This window comes from Saimiri boliviensis, chromosome 7 (assembly GCF_048565385.1).
Source record: "Saimiri boliviensis isolate mSaiBol1 chromosome 7, mSaiBol1.pri, whole genome shotgun sequence".
Taxonomy (NCBI): Eukaryota; Metazoa; Chordata; class Mammalia; order Primates; family Cebidae; genus Saimiri; species Saimiri boliviensis.
Window position 1 is genome coordinate 96,064,857 of NC_133455.1, and position 18,897 is coordinate 96,083,753.

At 32.5% G+C, this 18,897-nt stretch overlaps 1 protein-coding gene across 2 annotated transcripts in view; it reads left to right on the forward strand.

Moving 5' to 3' along the window:
- Positions 1-18,897, forward strand: part of REDIC1 (regulator of DNA class I crossover intermediates 1) — a 74,847-nt gene that overhangs the window by 17,024 nt on the left and 38,926 nt on the right. Inside the window, exons 2-7 of one of the 2 annotated variants that reach the window (XM_074403078.1) lie at positions 6,493-6,532; positions 9,276-9,414; positions 11,815-11,947; positions 12,325-12,373; positions 13,280-13,465; positions 15,716-15,831. In XM_074403078.1, coding sequence (XP_074259179.1) covers positions 9,309-9,414; positions 11,815-11,947; positions 12,325-12,373; positions 13,280-13,465; positions 15,716-15,831 — 590 coding nt within the window. In that variant the 5' untranslated portion in view covers positions 6,493-6,532; positions 9,276-9,308. Of the gene's footprint in view, positions 1-6,492; positions 6,533-9,275; positions 9,415-11,814; positions 11,948-12,324; positions 12,374-13,279; positions 13,466-15,715; positions 15,832-18,897 lie in introns of those variants that run through there. The other variant, XM_074403079.1, reaches the window with a different exon arrangement.

An 18,897-nucleotide genomic window follows, 5' to 3' on the forward strand; every position in this document is an offset into this window, starting at 1 on the left:
ATTGTATGTGCTATACTGTTATACCACTTACAGTACAGTAGGTTTATTTATGCCAGGATCACCACAACATGTTAGGAATATTTGCTACCATGTTATGACAACTAGGCAATCACTAGATGATAGGAGTGTTTCAGCATCATTATACTCTTATGGGACCACTGTTGTACATGTGGTCTGCCCTTGACCAAACCATCGTTACTCAGTGTGTGATTTTATTTATTCCTTGAAACTTAACTGTAAGCATTATAATAGTCTCGGTTCATTACCTACCCTTTTTCTTCTTGTCAGTAGTTACATTTTAAAAGATTTATATTGACAAGTTTATTTTAGGAATGTAGAGGTTTTATGGTATTTGTAATACTGCTTATTAAAATTCAAATCCATGTCTAGCTACGTATAAGACTAGCAGGAATATTTGTGTGGCAATCTTATGAAATTTTTAGCCATAAAATTAGTTGCCAAATTGCATCTAAGTACCAGTTTAGTTATTTTGATGAAAATATGTTAAATGTTTCAAGACTTTCTAAATTTTAGAAACAGTTCTAATGGAACTATGACTATATTCATTGTTTCTTCTTGAACTAATGATAATGCAAAGAGCTGGAAATGTACTTCTATGTTGGGGTGTCGTTTACATTCTAAAATATCTTCCACTGTGTGACTCAGGAAATGGCTGTTCATGTTTATGATTACAGCTTGTAGCAGTGGAACAGTGTTTTCTGTGTGGAAATACTGCAGGAATTCAGTCTCTAAGAACTTATTTTAATTAGGCTCTGTATTCTAAATATTAGATTAATTTTTGCATTCGTGGTTTAGCTTTTTTTCTTAATACCTTTTTTGTGAATTCATACTTACCTGAAGACTTTTTCTTTGCATTGTAAGAGAAGTTATTTAAAAGCTGTAACTTTCTAGCGTTTATCATTACTATTCCGAACACATCCCGTCGACCCGCTTTAGTTTTGTAGAAAGCCGATGTAAGTACTTTTTCTAGGCTAGTTGCTGTCTTGAATGTTAATAACTCTACCAGCTAACAGAGTTAGATTTTTTGATGATTTAGGTTAATATTAATTTCAGTGTGATACAGACCATAAAATACTGTTTTTCATTTGCTAATTACTGCTTTATTAATTTTCTTGAAATTTTTTACTTTTCATCAAGTTTAAGATATTATTATAAGATCTTAACAGTCTGGAACAGTTTCTTTTGCATGGCAGGATGCCCCTAAGAAAGCAAACTGATCGAGAAACTAAAACGCAAAACAAAACAAAAGAAGCAAAAAAGAACAAGGTTAAGACTGACAATGTAAGGTATTTATCTGACACTCATAGTATTTAATTCCTAACAGTTTCAATATGTCTTGCACACTCCATGTTAAATGTGCATGTTAGTATTTTTTTAAAAAAAACTTTTCTTTGGCAACTTTATTGCCTTTGTGTCTTTTTTATTTTTATTTTTTAATAAAAGTTTTTTGTTTTTTTTTTTTTTTTTTTTTTTTTGGCATTTTCCTTTAAACTTTTTCCTACTATAAAGAGTAGCAAGGAGCAGAAATGCCCTGATGCATTTCTATAATTAGCATGGTTGTTTTTCCCTCTCCCTATACTCCTTTTTTCTCCTTTCTTTTCTTTCTCTTCCCTTCTCCCACCTTCTCTCTCTTAACCCCTTTATACTTAAAAAAATTTTTTTTTCTTTCTTAGGGAAGAATAATGTAACAAATGTCTACATTACTACGATCTGGAATAGATAACGTGTGGAGTATTCTATCAGGAGGTTATTACCTACAATTTTAAGTACAAAATGATTTTGGATCAATACCTATTATAATGACAACTAATATTGTTCATTCATACTTTCATTGAAAGAGATGATTGTACATATTTCTTAAATTCATTTTTCAGAATAGCACAGTAATTACGGTTTAAAAAAAAAAAGATGAAGCTCATTTCCACTGTCTATCTCACTCTCAATTCTCTAGTAATTTAAATTTCAAGACAAAAATTAGGGAAACATATATTTTAGTCTGGTTGAATGTCGTAGTACATAAGTCGAAGAATGTAAAACAAAGTTGAAAGCTAAGTAGGGGCATGCTATGGAAGTCAAATCCCTAAATTATAATCCTTGCTGTGTTATACAGCAATTACTTATGTAGTAAAATATATTGGAGAACATTTGCATAAAATCAGAGAGACCCTTTACAATGTAATTATGGTAGTTGACTACATATATAATACTGCAATAGTCAATGTGAAATGCCTTTAGCAATAACTACTAGGGAATCATTGGCAAGTCCTTTTCATTATGATTTATTTTTGTCATATATAAAGTTCCAGTTTATTTCCCCTACTATTTAGGAAATATAGTCTCTCATCACTGTTGTCTTATTTTTATATTAGCCTAAGAAAACCACAAGAAGCAACTGTTAAGGAATACATATATCCTGACATAGCCAAATGAAAATGACTTTTGGATCATTACAGATTTTGATTTTAGTGTAGCTGTGTAGTAGACATTTGTGTTCTTTGGCAAACCAGTATCTGAGGCCCCTGTTTATGTGTGGTATATCTGTCTACCACTATAGGAGTTTTGGTGATAGGTACAGGCCACCTTCCTCTACAGAAGCTGAAAAAACAAACAAGCCTAGATACTTACTTCCCAGTCTGTTTTGCAGCTAGTGAATGGGTACATCATCTAAGCTCAATTTTGGTGCTCTTGCCTTGTACTTTGAATCAGGAGTTAGTGACCCAAGAAAGTAGGAACTGCAGTGCATCTGTTTTAGTAGTAGGCAGTTGCAGGAGCTGCAGCAGGCAGTTGCAGGAGCTGCACTTTTCTGGGACAGGGATGCCAGGGTAAGTGTTGTCCAGGAGTGGAAGTATTACCTAGTATTCACCAGTGTCAGCAGTGGTATCTTTAGGAGACTAATCGTTGCATGATTTTGGCCATATTCCCAAAGCTGCCTAGACTTCTTTGTTCTTGTTACTTGACAAGCATGCCTTCTCAGCAGGTCTGTTTGGCTATCTATTTTTATTTTAATAAACTTATTTTATGTTTGAATCAGCCAAATATGCTTTTTATTGCTTGTAAGTGAGAATTCTGATTGATGGATGTACTCTTCTTGAGTGCAAATAATTAAGAATGACTGGATTCAGGAAAATATTTCCTTTATGTGGACATATGATTCTATTAATAACAGTGATAGCCTTAATAATCTAAAGTGTTCTGTTTAAGAAATGACCTTTGACATATATGTCAGAATCATTTTTCATTTTTCACTTCAGTCTAGTGATTGCTAGGCTGTTGGAGATACTGATCTTAAATTCCTAATTAGTTTTTTTCTTAGGCACATAGTGATGGGCATTAAGTAGTATGTAGAATTTGGTGATAGCCATGAATATACTATCATGGCTGATTTACTATAAGAGTAAATCAGACGCATAATGCATACATACATGAAGACTATATTTACTTTGTATTGTTCCTAATTTTACTGAGCTCTATGACATGGAAACTGCTTATACAATAAACATTTATTTTTGTTATCCCCATTTAATCTGAATTGTGTAATATTATTGCCAGTTCTGTTGTACTTTTTATATTTCTGAACTTTGAAAAGTCACTTTGCTTTCTGTGCATAAGCTTTGCAAGTTTTAAAATGATGGAGAATATAGTAATTTCTCAGGTCCTCCTCAGTCTTAGCAAATGAATCTGTAAAATGTAATTTTAAAATACACACATGGGATTGAATTAAACTTAAGAGTTTCTGCACAGCAAAAGAAATAATCATCAGAGTGAACTGGCAACCAACAGAATGGAAAAAATTTTTTCAATCTACCCATCTGACAAAGGGCTAATATTCAGAATCTACAAAGAACTAAAGCAGATTTACAAGAAGAAAACAAACCCATTCAAAAGTGGGCCAAAGATATGAACAGACAGTTTTCAAAAGAAGACATTTATGAGGCCAAAAAACATAGGAAAAATTGCTCATCATCACTGGTCATTAGAGAAATGCAAACCAAACCACGTTGAGATACCATCTCACGCCAGTTAGAATGGTGATCTTTAAAAAATCTAGAGACAACAGATGCTGGAGAGGATGTGGAGAAATAGGAACACTTTCACACTGTAGATGGGAGTGTAAATTAGTTCAACTACTTGACCCAGCTATCCCATTACTGGGTATATACACAAAGGATTATAAATCATTCTATTATAAGGACACATGCACACGTATGTTCATTGCGGCACTGTTTACAATAGCAAAGACCTGCAGCCAACCCAACTGCCCATCAATAATAGACTGGACAAAGAAAATGTGATACATATGCACCACGGAATACCATGCAGCCATAAAAAACGATGAGTTCATGTCCTTTGTAGGGACATGGATGAATCTGGAAACTGTCATTTTCAGCAAACTGACTTAAGAATGGAAAACCAGACACCACATGTTTTCACTCATAGGCAGGTATTGAACAGTAAGAACACATGGGCACAGGGATGGGAACATCACACACTGGGGTCTGTTGGTGGGTGAGGAGTTAGGGGAGGGACAGCGGTGGGCAGGGAGGTTGGGGAGGGATAACATTGAGAGAAATGCCTGATGTAGGTGACAGGGGGATGGAGACAGCAAACCACCATGGCATGTGTGTACATATGCAACAATCCTACAAGATGTGCACAAGTACCACAGAACTTAACGTATAATTAAAAAAACATTCAACCTCTCTTCATTTTAATAATCCTCAACAAACTAGGCATTGAAGCAACTTTCTTCAAAATATTAAGAGCCGTCTTTGACAAATCATTTAATTTTGATGAAGTTCAATTTATGTTCAGTTTATTTTTGCTGTGGAATAGAAAATTATGCAGCTTTAGGATAAAACTGGGTAGAACAGAAAAATATCAAAAATTGACTTCTTTCCCTATTTTAAATACATTTTACCTATTCAAATTGCTCAATTAAAATTACTGGCTTTGTTGGAAAAAAGACACATTCAATAAGTAGCAAAGTCTGAGGTGTTAAGTAATTGCCATTGGTATAGTTTCCGAAAATCATCAGGAAAAATGAACAACTTTATATTCTCAGTTGACTTACTTGAAAGGCAATATAAGGCATTTTTGGCTAAGAACTCCAATATCAGGCATCCTGGATTTGAATTCTGCTTCTACCACTTATAAGCAATGTGACCTTGGGGGAAGTTACTTAAACTATGTCTGTCTTAATTTCCTCATCAGTAAAGTAGGTACCTTATGGAGTTGCCGTGGGGTTAAATGAATTTATGCGTGTAAAGTGTCTGAAGTATGGTGAAAGATATATGGTATTTATTATTAGTGATTGTTATTTTGATATTAGATATTACATAGTTAAGAACACTCATTTTACTTATTCTTACATAAATCTTCAATTTTAGATCACAGTGTTATGCATGTCTAAAGGTTATGTAGATCTGCTAATATTGTCATGAATATTTTATAGTGTTCCACTGTTATTAATAGTGCAAAGATTTTATAACCATTAAATACTGCACTGTCATTGGTATTCAGTGCTTCATTTGGCCCAAGGATTATAGACATGAAGCACATCCAGAATGACCAGGTTTTTTTTAAAAAGAAGATGCTATTGTCTGAATTTTTGTGTTTCCCCCGACTTCCTATATTAAAATCGTAACTCCCAAGGTGATGGTATTAGGAAGAGGTGGCTCTGGAAAGTGATTGGGTCACAAGGGCCATGTCTTTATGATTCAGATTGATACCCTTGTGAAAGAGGCTACATAGAGCTAGCTCACCCCTTTTACCATATGAGGGTACAGCAAGAAAGTGTCATCTGTAAACAAGAAAGTGGGCCCTCACCAGACATTGAATCTGCTGGTGCCTTGATCTTGGACTTCCCAGCCTCTAGAACTGTGAGGAATAAATTTCTCTTGTTGGTAGGCTACCTGACTTTATGGTATTTTGTTATAGCAGCCTGAACAGACTAAGACATAGATAGGAGATTTCAAGTACATGTAGCCGATATATTAATGTAGCTGATGTTGCTCTCGCAATAAACTTCACATTTCCTTAGATCCCAAATAGATTTCAACTTCCTCTCTATTCTCTGCGGATTTCAGTAGAATGTTAAATATAAAGAAAAAGAAGAATGTTGACCAAGAATATTTCTGTCAGATAAGAATATTTCAGGGATGCAGTCTTTCCAATACAGTGTTTATTTATTTTTGCTTAGCTTGGCATTGTAATTCAGATTTATTTTATACTTAATTATTCATCATAGGTATGCAGTATTTTTTATTAGATCTTGGATTTCCTATCTAAGAAAATTTTGTGAAAGATCATATTATAAATACTTTAAGAATATTTTTATAGTTCCTTTAAAAAAAATTCAATGATACTACACTTTTATATTTTAACTTTAGACCTTCAATTCAGGTAAACTGGCAATTGTCTTAAAGGTCATTTCTTTAATCATTATGTATTTTATTCTGCTTCCCTTTTCAGGTCCAGGGTTCTGATAAAGCAGGAAAGGAGAAAGCAAAAGGTAAAGAAAAAATATTTTTATTTGTATTAGCCTTATGAGAACAGTAACCTAAAGTGGTTTTCCACCATTAATACATTCACCTCACTGAAACTGGAGGCCATTTTCCTTTCGTCTTCTACATCCTTGTTGATAGCTTGATTAGCCACTCATTTTGCTCAGTCAGAGACTTTGAAGATCATTGTTGATTCTGCTGTCCTTCTAGTTCCATAATGTATTCCAAATCTGACTGCTTCTCACTACCTGAGTATTGGTATTCTAATTTAAATAACCATTTATTACCTAGAGTACAGCAATGGTGTCATAACCTGTATACTACTTCCATTTATTTTATCTTTATTTTTTATTATTGCATTCCATAGTAAGGTTGAGCATGGATATACCTTACAACTGAGCAAGGAAACTCTTGTGCATGTGCACTTTGGGATACATACAAGATTTGTTTGGGTTATTGTTGTGCTGAAATAGCAAACGGCAGGAGTGGGGAGGGGAGAAAGAAGGAGAAAGAAGCAAGGGAGGGAAGGTGGGGAGAGAACCACCCCAGCATCCATTAGCAGTACAATTGTAGAATGGTTAAACAAATCATGGCATATCCAAGGAACAGTACAGCAGTGAAAATATATCAGCTTAATGCAGATGAATCTCAAATACATAATGTTGAGCAAAAGAAGACACACAGAATATAAGCAGTAAGATTCCTTTTACCAAAAGTTCTAAAACAGAAAAAACCAGTAATGTTAATGTGATCAAAGGTAGTAAAATTTAAAGAAAAACAAGAGAGTGATACGAAAGCAGGATGGCAGGATAGTGGCCATCTCCAGATCCTTTTCCTTCCCAGCTATCTCCTTTTATATTGCATCCCGTTCATTTCTCAGTCATCTTGCTAAGGTCAACAATGAACTTTATGTTGTTCAATTGAGTGGATATTTTTCAGTCCAGCTTATTTTATGTCATCATCTTCTACACAGTTTGCATTCCTTTCATCTTGAAACAGATTCTTTCTGTTCTTTCTTTGGTACATTCTCCAGATTTTATTTCTGTCTCTCTGGTTGTTCCTATTTAATGACTGTTTTCAAGTTAAAATTTGATTACTTAGTTTCTGAAAGTTTTCTAGTTCTTTTCAAATTGTTTTCTAGTTGTTCTTACCAAGTGAGACTTGACCAAAAAAAATTGAGCTCAGTCTTGTCAAGTAAATCAGTTAGTAGCATACTTCCTTCTTGGAACAGAGATTAGAGGCTATCATTATGGCTACAGAATATGGGACAAATTTCTTTAACATGTTTCCTGGAATAAAGGCTTAGTCCCTTTGACAATCTTTGTATTGTTCTTCCCTATTCCTGGAACCTTATACTCCTACCCTCTTTGGCTAACTCTGAATCTACATCTATCTTAGAACCCATTTCCTAAGAAATCTTCCATGTCCTCCTCCCCTCCCACTACCCACCCTTCCCTCCAAACAATATTTTACATACCTTTCCTAGGATTTGATACCATCCCCAATCACACTCAGTTGTATTTATTTGTGTCATCATCTCCTTCACTATGGTCTTATCCATCACAAAGTACAGTGCCTTTGTACTTTGTACAGAGCAACTAACATCTTCTTAATTCCAGGACACAACTGTAAGATCTAACATTGACTGAGTTATTGTTTCAAGGGGGAAAAATATTCACATCCTGAAGATCCTGTTATTTCATTGCTGAAACGTAGTGTGATCTTTAAAAATATTTTTTAGTCTAATTTGGGGTTCCAGATAACTCAAATGAAATATGAACAAATACCTTTTATCTATGTTATTTTGTAAAATAAGACATGTACTTTTTTGTGTGATGATTGGCAAGTCTCTTATAGTTCTTACAAGATTTTTATAAACTTAAAAGTTATAATTAACAATATTCTAAGATGTTAATGTGAAAGAGTCTCAACTTCTTAAAAATAAATAGAATATGTAACCTTTGAAATATGACCTCTTGCACTAAATATGTTGCCATCTTGGCCTTTTCTCATTTCTGACAATTTCATATTTATAATTATATAATTATTTTATGAGTTATTTAATGGAAAAGAAGATGTTTTCACAATTTCTTAATATCTAGCAATAATAGTTGCTTGATAAATGTTAGTTAATTGTTAAATGAATCAATGTTATAATCTGAAAGAAGAAGAATGGCAGTAAGAAAGAATAATAATTAAAACAAAGAAAATGAAAACTGGATAAAGTGATAAATATGTGCAAGTCTGGCTAAAAAAACAAACATCTAGGAGTCATGGAGGGATAACAAAGTAAATGAAATTGGCTTTGGTTGCAGATTAGTTTGCACATAGCTTTTTTTCCTCATTTCTGTTGACTTTTAATGACACTCAACTGTGCATATTTTTAAGGTTTTCTATATCTGCAGAGTAGCATACTTCATAGATAAACAAGTTTTTAGCCTGTCAGAATTGTTCTGTTGCTAGATTTTTTTAATCTTTCTATATACAGATAATTTCTAATCTTTTGATTTCAGAGAATAGCTTCATAGTGTTCTGTTTTAAAGGTTATGCTTAAGGAAGATCATAAAAGGTTGTGAAATTTAGTCTTAAACTGCAAGTTATGATTAATTATAATTTATAAACATATAAATATGATGTCAGAAAATGTAAAAATTATAAGTCCATGACTTAACATGATTGCTTTTTTATTATTTATAAATCTGTCTAACAACACATGGTTGCTGCATTATTTTTAATTTTTAATTATTTTAGGAATATTTTGAAAAACACAGGTTAAAATCAAAAATGAAATCACTGGGAGTTTTATCTCCTGTCAAAAATTCTGCTGTCAGCTTAGACATTCTTAACCTCTATATGGTAAATCAGATATCTTGCAAGAAGAAAATTCCTGGTAAGTAATTCCAATTGCATTCTGTTTTGAACTTGATGTGATCATAATAATGTTTAGCCTTCTAATTAGTTTATAATTTTCGAGGTCAAAGTATGTGGAAAGTTAATTTTAAAATTTGGTTCTCTCTTAAATTATATGCTTAGTTAATATCTGCTTAAAATGTTTTGTTTAATCCATTTGCTTTTATTTTCATGTTTTTGTATATGCTATATAAAATTAATTTATTAGGTGTCATTCAACTTACTGTAGTATAGTTGTTACATTATTCTGTACAGGCAGGTAGTTGCCAAAGTTTAGCTAGAGAGCAGGGAATAATTATTAATACATGTCAACAAATTAACTATTCTTTACTGTTTAGAGGACAGATATTAAAGGAAGAGCTGGAAGGATTTTTGCCTCAATGACTAGTTTCCTATGTCATAACTTGAATTATTTCTTACACATTCCTGGGATATTAATCATAGCAGTCTAATACTGCAAAATAAAGTCCATTTTGTCTTACATTTTGATTCTTCAAGTATATAAAAACTTTAATTAGAGTATATTTTTACTCTCTCAGAGGAACTTCTGTCTGATATTTAATTTTTAAAACCAGCGCTAAAATGAGAGCATAAAAATAAGACAATTTATCATGAAGGTATAGAAATTGATGAGATATTTTCTATTAATAGTCCTCATTTCCTTTCTTCATTTTTTTCTCCCTCCATGGATAACAGGTTACACAAGTAAATTTAGTTATACTTTAGAAAGAATAAATACATTGTTCATGGACTTGGGGAATAAAACTTTTTGTTCTAAATCTTTTTGATGTATTTACCTTTATTCCCAGTTGTAGGAGAATAAAAATACATTTCCTCATTGATTGCTAGGTTTATGGCTAAAGCCTCAATAACAAAAGACAGATTAACAAGAGAAAAAACATACAGATTTATTTAGTAAGTCTTATGTGACACAATAGCCTTGATAAGAAAGCTAAGATCTTAAGATTGGAAGAAATGGCTAAACTTGTGTATTTTTCATGCCAGGTTTAATGAAAAGTGGACAATCCTCAAGAAGTATGATTGGATTTTTATAAGAATGATCAAATAGTAATAACCTGAGGGGATCTTAGCAAGGCCTTTTTGTTCAGATTCTTCTTTGTGACTCTGTTTTCAGAGACAGGGATCTTATTTTCCTCCAAGTATAACCAGGGCACCTCTCAAATGAGGGTTTCATGGCCTGCTTCATGGAAAAGCTGAGAGTAACCTTCCTGCTTCTGCTGCTCTCTTAAATGGCAAGATGCCTTATTTGGAGATAATGTCCTGAACCCCTGCACTTTCTTTTCATTTATTTCTTCAGCATATTTTTACTGGCTACCTATGATAAGCACTCTATTGGATGCTGAGAATAAAACAGAAAGCAAGCTTTATTAGTCAGGACTCATGGCTGCAAATGACAGAAATTCAAAACAGAATTTTTAGTCCTTTAACAAGAAGAATGATGGTACAGTGGGCCTCAGAGACAACTTGAAACAGGGACTTAAATACTACCAAGATTCTTTTTCACTTCAGTTATTAACTTTATTCTCTCAGACTGTTTTCATCATTGAGGTTCAAAACATGGCCTTAAGAAACGAGTATTACTCATCTCCTCTAGTTTTGCCACCAGGGAAAGACTGAGAATTGTTTCTCTGGTCCCACATTTTGAAATTCCATTGCAAGAATGTTGCCTTGTGCTACTGGTACCAATCTCACAGTGAAACAATTTCACTTACAACTAGCAGAATGGGATACTATTATTGGTTCATCTTTAGTTGGATGGCTACTGCCAAATCAATTATTTTATCCAGAGAGGCAGAGTTTTATTTTGTTTTGTTTTTTAAAAAGAGGGTGTCACTGTGTTGCCCAAGCTGGTCCTGAACTCTTGGCTTCAAGCAATCCTCCAACTACAGCTTCCTTAGTAACTGGGATTATAGGCATGAACATCTGTGCCTGGCTTGAGGCAGGAGTTTTATAAGAAGAAGTAAAATCTACACCATAACTATGTATATAGTTGTGGTGGATGTATCACAAAAATTGAGTGTGTAAAAGTACCGACTAGAGAAAAACAAAATATATAATACTGTGGGAATATATAACATAGTGTCTAATATAGTCTGAAGGTCAGAGAAGTCTTGGTGGAAGAAAAAGTGGAACTAAATTAATAGGGCGCCTATAATGAGAAGTGTATAAGATGATGAAAAATATTTTAAAATCTCTGTGATAGTTGTTTATATTGTAATGACTTATTGTAGCTCTGGTAGAATGTAAATGTTTTAGTGCAATTTCTTAGGTATACATTTATTTAGTGAACATGATATATGAAACAGTACTTTTACAAGATTTTGTTTTTCTCATTTTAAAATTGTATCTTTTTTTGTAGAAACTATAAGAAAACCAACCCATGTGAATATGAATAGAGACATAAAAATGCCCCTAAGAAAGCATGATTTAGAACTTCCAATGTCACCTCACTGTGTACCTTCTAAACTCTGCCTTGATGATACAGAAAACAAGTAGGTTTTAGCTAGGATTTATATTATTAGGTGTTTAAACTGGTTATCATCAACACTTTTATTCTTTGGAAAATGTGTAAAGTACTTACTTCCTACCTCCAGCTTTTGTTTCTTTGGCTGTTGACAGTATTATACAACTATTAAGACCTGCATCAAATGATCCAGATTTTGTATACAGAGTTTGACTTTACTTCTCATAAAAATGTCTATCTTTAGTATTAATATAGGTTTTACAAAACTTAGTAATATTATGACCCTGTAATGATTTACTTAGATTTGTATGTTTTGTCTAGGATAGTATGAATTTTAAATATATAAAGAGACGGTCAATTTTATTTCAATTTATATTTTTAACTTTAAATTTTTCTTTTGATTAGTGTAAACTATCGAAGACTAAGTAGCAAGGAAGATCTTGGCCCAGTTCAGGTGAGATTAAAAAAAAATTCTGTAAGCTATTTTAGCAATTGTGACATGCCACCTAATGATCTAAACGTCTGAATACTGGAGAAAATTATTTTTAAGAAAATTTTGAGTCTTTAATTCTTTTAAAAGCTTTCCAGTGTGGGAAAGCTATGCCTTAAGAATATTTTAATTGATTGCTTATGAGAATCCCTTTGGACTGCTGGTAATGTGACTAGACCTATGTTTGCATAACATTTGATTCTGCTTGTTACTGATGAGCTGCCAAGGATAATTCACTTAGGAATTCTTACTTTGGGCTTATGTGATTATTGAGCAATTCATCTGTTCAAACATAGTAACCAGATTACTTTATATCAAATTGTGGTGTCCAGCCCCCGCTTGGATCCCAAGATTATTTCTCTATCCAAGTATAGCAAATACTTTTCTTAGCAAATAACATTTTAATTAGAAAATGCATAGATTATAATTAAAGCTTGAGACTTTAACATCTAGTCTAACAGCTAATACTGTTAGCTGTCGTTTTTTTCCCCTTTGAATTGCCAGAGATCCGAAAGATAATGGCAATGATACTAAAATCCCTTAGAAATCTTGTTACCTGGATTGTGGATTAATGAAACTCCAAGCTCCTGTCTTTAGAAGGTATCCTACAGGAATGGAGCTTGAGGATGGAGAGGAGCAGGAGCAGGGAAGGCAGAGGGAAAGGTGCTCTTGAGTATAGCCTTCGCTGATAACCATTCTCCTCCTAGTAAGTTCTGTCAATTACTGATGGGTTGCCTCGCTTTAGGACTTTTTCTTTTGCAACCGCTGCCCTTTCACTTATTTTAATTTTACTATTTTTCTATTTTGACTTTCTTTTTCTCCAGTTTATGTATTTTGGTTATGTAAATGATTTTATCTTCTTTCCTATAGTCACAAAGCATGGACTCATGTAGTATGCTTGACCCTCAGTTGAGCAAAATAGAGAACTACAGTTTCACTCCACCATCTTTTTCATCGGAGTTACCTTCTAACAGACATATTTCAAAACTGAATTTCACACCCAGAATAACACCTACTCCTCAGAAACTTGCATATGAAAAAAAGCAGAATGACCAGGTACTTTTGAATCATTAGTTCTTAGCATTTTATATCATTGTATTTTCATGAAACCTTTTTCTCTTTTTATAGATTTTAAATATTTAGATTTTGAATTGCTATAAACAAATTAGGAGGTAAATTAAAGATAATTCCTTTTAGAACAAAAACTTAATTCTCTGCACTGTAGAAGATTGTGAATCTCAAAACTGGAGTATTTTTTTTTAAATCTTGGAATTTATCATTCTCTAGGAAAATTATTGATAGTAAAATTGAAAGTAGTTCAGTGTGTTATAGAGTAGCTGATGTTTGTAATTACTGTAATTGATTAGTTAGTGATGCCATAATGACCCAATACAGGAGATACAGAAAGCATCCTGTGAATAGCAATATAGAGTTTCAGAGATGTCATAGTAGTCCCTTAAAGTGTGAACTGTGATGGCTTGAGCTTGATTCTTTTTATGATTTGAAAGATGACGAGTTTTTATGTGAAGTGTTTTAATTAACCCTATTCAAATATATTTATACAGAGATATGTAGTGCTAAAATATTCAATCATTGTGTTCTCTAAAGTTAAAAATATAAAATAGATATTAAGATTCTAAAATACATCTCTCATAAAGCATACTGGGAAATAATCTAAAAAAATTTAAATATTACTATACTAATGTCTAATGGTAATGAGGAAATTGGTTATGTAAACACTATGTCTTTTTAAAAGGAATACTTAGTTTTGAATTTCTCCCATTTTTAGCATGCAGTGGTTTTATACCATATTTATATATGTATTATCTATGAATAAATTTATAATTAATTTATAGTTTTAAATTTTATAAATTATAGCTATATATTATAGTATATCAGTTATATATGTGCTGTATGATATAGTTATATGTAATTCCATTTTATTAAAGTCTTTATTAAAGACTTCCCAGATAAGAGAAAATGAAGTATTATATTCCATTGACCCATGCTAGCCTTATTATAAAGGCCCAATAATTTTCGAATGATGTAATGAAAGACATTAAATTACCCATTCAGTTTGTATTTCATAAGACAAAAACCTACATTCTAGTTCAGCTTATAACTTGTCCTTGCTCTGTTACATAGTTTAAGGATAGAGGATAAAAATCTGTTTAATCCCTACTTAATTTTCTTGCTTTTACATATTATATACTGCAGGTTAATGATGAACTCCAGAGAGGTAAATAACATGCTTAATATGGTAAAAGACTGAAAAGAGAAATGTCCCTTTTCAATCATAGTGTCACATCATAAAATACTAGGGAAGTGTTCAATAATGTACTTGGAGGAATTTTGAAAAAAGTGAGAATAATTAAAATAAAATTATAAAATATAAAAGAAAATGGGTTGAAAAACAAGTTAGAAGAAAAAGTGGCTTGGAGTTTCCTGATCCTTGGTTAAGTAGTATTCATCAAATATGTAATACTATATCCTCTTCTTTTTTGTTTTTTTGTTTTAAGGAATAGCGTTTTGCACCTCTGTCACTCCCTCTCAGATATATTATTTAGCTGAGATGGTAGTATCAGCTCTCTCTGACTTTGATCTGTTTTTTTTCCCCAAAGACTTTCAGTATCTCTTTCTGAGTTTCCCCCCAACCCCTGCCTTTTTTTTCCCGACAATGCTGTCATTGGTGGCTTTGAACTTCTCATTTCTATGTTTCCTGAGTTATAAATCAAATATATGACATATATAAATAATTGTTGAATAGATTAGTGTTTGGCCAATATAATAAGTTACACTCATAGGGTACTTTCCACATTAACAAATTGATTATCTTATCTGCTTTTAATAATAGTCTTTACGCTCTATCCCTCTTTTGAACTGAATAATACTGATACTCAGAAAAATTAAAGTAGCAGTCTAAAGTTACTTAGTAAATGGAAGAACTGAGATAAGTACAGCTGTTTTCTTGGGACAAATTATTGTTTTCTGTCAGAGAAATTTAACTTACAGTTATTCAAGATCCTGGTGTCCTGGGTTTAAAAAAAAAATTTTTTTAACTTGGAGAAAATGATTAGCTTACCATAGTATCAACTCTGTTATTTTAAAAATTATTCAAATACTGGCATTTTTGGGGGGGGGGTGGGGTTAGGAAAGTGTTTATTTTGTTTTCAATAAGTAAACTTACTTTCTTTTAGATTATTTTTATGATTTTAAAATATAAATGTAGTTCGTTTGCATGACATTTTATGGTATGCATGTACATTTACTATTTTAGCAATTTCTTCAATTTTTTTTTTTTTTCAGCTCAGTAATGTTAACTGTTCTGATTCCTTGCTTTCCAAATTAAATAAAAGTCAAGATGTTCTCGGTCCCTCACATAAAACTACACAATTTGGGACATTATTTGAAAGCTTAAACAGGTAAGCAAAGATGCTGAAGGAAATAAACAAGCTTTAGCATTCTGTACCTTCACTTAGAAATTTGATTTTAATGGACACAAATGTTTTTAGTTAAAAATATAAACAATCCTAAGTAATACTTCTAGAAAAAAAATTACAAAGTAAAATGTATTATTTAATTAAAATAGGTAAGTAATTATTTTCTAACATGAACATCTGCCTTTCATTTATTTAAGTGTTGTTGTTATTGTTTGAGACAAAGTCTCACTCTTTCACCCAGGCTGGAGTGCAGTGGCACAATTAGCTCGCTGCAACCTCCACCTCCTGAGTTCAAGTGATTCTTGTGCCTCAGCACTTGAGTAGCTAGGATTACAGGCATGTGCCATCACAGCTGGCTGGCTAAGTTTTGTATTTTTAGTAGAGAAGGGGTTTTGCCACGTTGGGCAGACTGGTTTCAATTTCTTGGCCTCACATGATTAGCCCACCTTGGCCTCCCAAAGTCATTAATTTAGTTTTAAAATTATTTTGGACAAAGGTATTTTGCATATTTTGTAGTCTCCATGAATTACTGTTTTATTTTTCTGCAAAAATAGTGATTTCTTTTTCACATTTTTGGTAGTTGGACAGAATCCCACTTTCATTTTCTAAATATTTGTATATAGAGTACAATAATGCCACCTTATCCACAGGAGATACATTCCAAGACCCCCAGTAGAATCCTGAAATTGCAAACAATGCCAAACCCTATATATACTATGTTTGTTTGTTTTTTTAAATACGTACATACCTATGGTAAAGCTTAATTTATGTTAGGGACAGTAATAGATTAACAACAATAACTAGTAATAGAATACAACAATTATAACAATATACTGTTAAAAGTTATAAGAATGTGGTCTCTTCTCTTGGTCTCAAAGTATCTTATTATGTATGTACTTACCTATTTTTGGACTGCAGTTGACTATAGAAAGCAGAAACTGCAGAAAGTGAAACTGTCATTAATGGGGAATTCTGTGAATCCTAGACTGTTGTTTTAAAAACTATCAAGCTTGTAAAACTAGTTTGACCCACTCCTGGTGAAGTGATGAAAAACGTTGACTCTGTCATCCTTTCCTAGTTTCCTTATTTTAGTAAATGGCAACACCTTTCAGTTAGTTGCTAAAGCCAAAATAAAAGTTGTCCTTGATTCCTTCCTTTCCTTCAACTCTCAATATCCATTTCACCAAAGAAGTGTTTGCCATTTCTGTATTTTAATAAACTTTAGAATTATCTACTTACATTTCTATGTCTCTGTGTTCCATCCCAGTCTATGCCATCATTCTTTTTTGCCTGGAGAGTTGTAATACCATGTAACAGTTCTTTTTGGTTTCTTGTTCTGAGATACATTTTTGAAAAAGTTTTATGAATGTATAATTGATATAAACTAAACTAATTAACTGTGATAGTGAACATATGCGCTTACATAAGTTTTGACACTGTCAAAGATAATGACATGTGAAGACATTTATTATCCCCAGTAGTTTATTTGGGTACCTTAATCCCTTCTCCCTGGTGCTTCACATCCCTTACACCTATCCACAAGCAACAACTGATCTGCTTTGTGTTGCTGTAGATTAGTCTGTGTTTTCTATAGTTTTAAATAAGACATAATATAGCATATTCTTTTTTGTTGTTTGACCTCTTTTCACTCAGCATAATCTGTGTTGTTTGTTGTGTGTATCTATAGTTCATTCCTTTTTATTGCAGAGAAATATTTCATTGTATGGACATAGCACGACATACTCATTTAGCTCTTCATGGGCATTTGGTGTTTCACCCCAGTTTTTGGCTATTCCAAATATACTTGCTGTGATAGTTCATGTATAAGTCTTTGTTTTGACATATACTTCATTTCTCCTGGGTGCAAGTAGAATGACTGGATCAATGTGGTAGGTATATTCTTAAGTTTTTAAAAGACTACCAAACTATTTTCCATTGGTAATTGTATCATTTTTACATTCCCATTAACAATGTATGAGCATTGCAACACATCCTTGTAAACACGTGGTACAGTCAGTCTTTTACAATTTAACCCATCCTAGTCAGTGTGTAGTAGTATCTCATGTTTTTGGTTTGCATTCCCCTAATGACTAATGATTTTGGCATTTTTTCATGTGCATATTATCCATTTGTGACTCTTTGGTGAAGTGTTTACCCTTTTTATTACTGGTACCTTTTGAAGTGCAAAAGGTTTAATTAGATGATGTCTGACTTACTAGTTTTTTTGATGCATTAATTGTGCTTATAGTGTCAAAACCAACAAATCTTTGCCTAACCTAAGGTCATGAAGGTTTTCTTCTGTTTTATAATTTGAGATGTTACACGTAGGTCTGCGATTCATTTTGAGTTAGTTTTTATGTGTTGGGTGTGGTAAGAATCTGAATCCATTATTTACATTTGCAGAAAGGAATATTTTTTCCTTGCTTAATTGCTTTGGCACCTTTGTCAGAAATCAGTTGACTGTAAATATAAGGATTTTTTTTTTTTCTGGAATCTCAATTCTGTTTTGTTGATTATGTTAGTACCACACTGTTTTGGTTACTGCAGCCTAATTGTTAGTTTTGAAATCAAGAAGTATATTAGTCCAACAATCTGTCCTTTTTCAAAAATGTTTTGACTTTCTTAATCCTTTGCATTTCCATATAAATTTTAAGTTCTGTTTGTCAGTTTCTGCAACAAAACCAAAAACCAGAAACCAAACCTATTTGGATTTTAAGAGATTATTTTGAATTTATAGATTAATTTTGATAGAATTGCCGTCTTAACAATAGTGACTTTGCCAGTCCACAAGCATAAAATGTTTTTCCTCTTCCATCTTCTTTAATTTTTTTTCAATAATGTATTATGGTTTTCAGTATATAAGCTTTGTTTCTCTCCTCCTAGTATTTTTTTTTTATGGTATTGTAAATAGAATTACTTGCCTAATTTCATGTTTGGATTGTTCATTGCTAGTGTATAGAAATACAATTAATTTTTGTAAATGAATCTTATATCTTTTGACCTTAACAAATTTATTATTAGTTCTTGTAATAGTTGAGTAGGGTTTTT